Source organism: Palaemon carinicauda, chromosome 2 (genome assembly GCF_036898095.1).
Source record: "Palaemon carinicauda isolate YSFRI2023 chromosome 2, ASM3689809v2, whole genome shotgun sequence".
Lineage (NCBI taxonomy): Eukaryota > Metazoa > Arthropoda > Malacostraca > Decapoda > Palaemonidae > Palaemon > Palaemon carinicauda.
The window spans coordinates 162140760-162143259 of record NC_090726.1 but is presented as its reverse complement, the minus strand read 5'-3'; the positions used below and the strand labels follow the sequence as shown (position 1 = coordinate 162143259).

The following is a 2500-nucleotide window of genomic DNA, read 5'->3' as shown; positions in this document are numbered from 1 at the left end:
TTTCCCTCGAGGACGTTGAGTGAAGAAAGGCAGATGTTATCCTTATGGAGGCTGAGTCGCGAAGATCTCCAGTTTTCCCTGGGTAGATCAACCCTACTTGACCCCCAATTGAGGGGGGGTGGGTAGGGGGATTGGCCTGACCGCTGTCCTATTGGTCAGGCTTGGTCACGTGTCCCCACATCCTTCACAGCTCGCTTCCCTCCTTCTCCTGGGACCTCGATGTTGTCACGTGATTCGTAGAAGGTAGCTGAAATTGAGATCTCAGGGGGAGTAGACTGGTATAGGATGGTGGGAGGGGGGTGAGACTCTGGGTAGGGTCCCAAAACTCGTGGCATTTCGACCCATGCTTGCTGGCGGGGTCTTTTGTTATTTGAAAAAAGGTGGCGTAATGACCGCCATTAATAACAGCCCGTAAATTTTGTGCTTAACGTCTCTGTTCTCCTGGGCGGAGAACCAGAACTTGGTCTCCCACTTCAAAAGTTCGATCCTGGGCTTTACGATCTACGTGACCTTTTGCGATGCCCTGTACCTTTGCCTCGGAAGCCTTGGTAATTTCCCAGGCAGTTCGTAACTTAGCCTGTATATCTGGCAGCTCTTCCACCCAGGAGGCCTTGGAGGAGTCCTCCCAAGCTTCATAGAGTATGTCGTGGTCCACGTGTGAAGTGAGCGTACAACAACTTAAAAGGGCTGTATCCTGTGGTTTTTGAGCGTGCTTGGCGGAGGGGGAACAGAGCGTAAGGCAAGTTCTCCTCCCAATCCGAAGAGCCAGCCTCCCCTAACTTCGTCAAGACTGTTTTTAGTGTTTGGTGGGAGCGCTCCACGAGTCCTTGGCTCTCTGGGTGATATGCCGTAGAGGTCTGGTGGTGGACACCATGGTACTCCATTGCTGCCTTGAACTCTCTTGCCATGAAGTGAGAGCCCTTATCCGACTGGACTGTGGCTGGGAACCCAAACCTACAAAAAAATTGTGTCAGGCCCCTGACAGCATGACTGGCATTGGCGCACCTGGTCGGTACAGCTTCGAGGTAGCGCGGGAACCGATCAATCATGGTTAATAAGAAACGATTTCCACGCTTACTACGGGGCAGGGGACCACATAATCCACTAGTACATCATGGAAGGGGATACCTGCAGATGGAATGGGTTGGAGAGGAGCCCGCGGCACCACCTGGTTTGGGTTACCGGCAACTTGGCACGGATGGCAGGAAGCTACGTAAGCCTTAACTCTCTTCTGCAATCCCGGCCAGAAGAAATGAGGCTGGATTAGGTGGGTAGTGCGTTTCACACCAAAGTGTCCTCCCAATCCCTCATGAGCCATACGTAGCACCGCCAAGCGGAGATTACGGGGAACAACTACTTGCCGGCAAAGGGCTTCTGCAGGATCGTGAGGGCCTCGGGTGACTCTGAAGAGCACCCCTTCCTTCAGCAGGAAATTCTCCTTTGAGAGGTTAGTCATCTCTGCTTCGTCTGAGTAAGCAGCTTTCCTGTAGGTTTTCAGCGTCTTGTCCAACAACTGAGATTTGATAAGCTCCGTCCGACTCCCGAGGTCCTCTGGGGTAATGGACACTTCTCCCTCAGACTCCCCCGAGACCCCTGGGCTAGTACTTGGGTTAGCTTCATTCCCTGTGGTGGTGAGCAGCACTGCTCCTTCCGAATAGGTTTCCGGGGTACGAGGCTTAGACTCATTGCTATAGGAGGAGGGCTTTCGCGCCACCTCACTTAGCCAAGGTACTTCTCCAAGGTCAATGTCAGCTAGCCATTTGTCTTCTTCAGGAGGGGCATTCTCAGTCTCGGGCTCCGGCTCAACTGCTTTCATGCTCCTGAGGGGCACGCGCTGTATGCCTCTTAGGAGGTCTTTTCCCAAGAGCAAGTCATAGCCCTCATGCTCGAGATCGCTCACTACCCCTAGCCTTCACCTTTTGCTGAGCTGGGGCGTGGTCACTCTCAACTCCACAGTAGGAAGATCCTTAGTGACTCCTTCGATCCAACGGACTGTCATGCGATTTTCCTGCTGAACTTTGGCACCGATAGGCACCTGGTGCCATAAGATTAGTGAAACGTCTGCACCGGTATCCTGTAATGCTCTGACCGACTGCGGAGAGCCGTCTCCTTCAGGCAGAGCTACTGTGATCTCCCCAACAGCGGGCTGTCTTTTGGGAGCTTCACGGATAGAGATTGAGAGGGCAGCTGGAGAAGAGGCTGAGGATTTGCTGGGACATAGTGAGTAGTTCTTTGTGTGTCCGTAGCACTTACATACCTCGCAGTATGCACTGGCATAGTTCGGCTTCGCCACCTTAACCTTGGGCTTATTTGTCTGCTTCGTGGACTCAGTTGACTGACCGGATAGCTTCAGCCGAATGTTGGCTTCCAAGTGGTTAGATCTCCCGCAAAGGCCACACTTGGTAGGGGAGATCAGATTTTGCCGGGGCTTAGACTTACCCGATGGGACTGAGCTGGGGGGCCCCGAGTTGAACCAGACTAGCTCGTACTCATCAGCATA

The 2500-nt window shown here is 53.2% G+C and overlaps 1 protein-coding gene across 1 annotated transcript in view; it reads right to left on the bottom strand.

The window, feature by feature from the left end:
* Positions 1-1051: 1051 nt before the first annotated feature.
* The window catches only part of LOC137620895 (uncharacterized), a 1788-nt gene continuing 339 nt past the window's right edge, over positions 1052-2500 (bottom strand). Inside the window, exons 1-2 of the mRNA XM_068351344.1 lie at positions 2254-2500; positions 1052-1854 (exon numbers count right to left, since the gene is read on the bottom strand). The exon at positions 2254-2500 is cut by the window's right edge and continues 339 nt beyond it. Coding sequence (XP_068207445.1) covers positions 1052-1854; positions 2254-2500 — 1050 coding nt within the window. The remainder of the gene's footprint in view (positions 1855-2253) is intronic.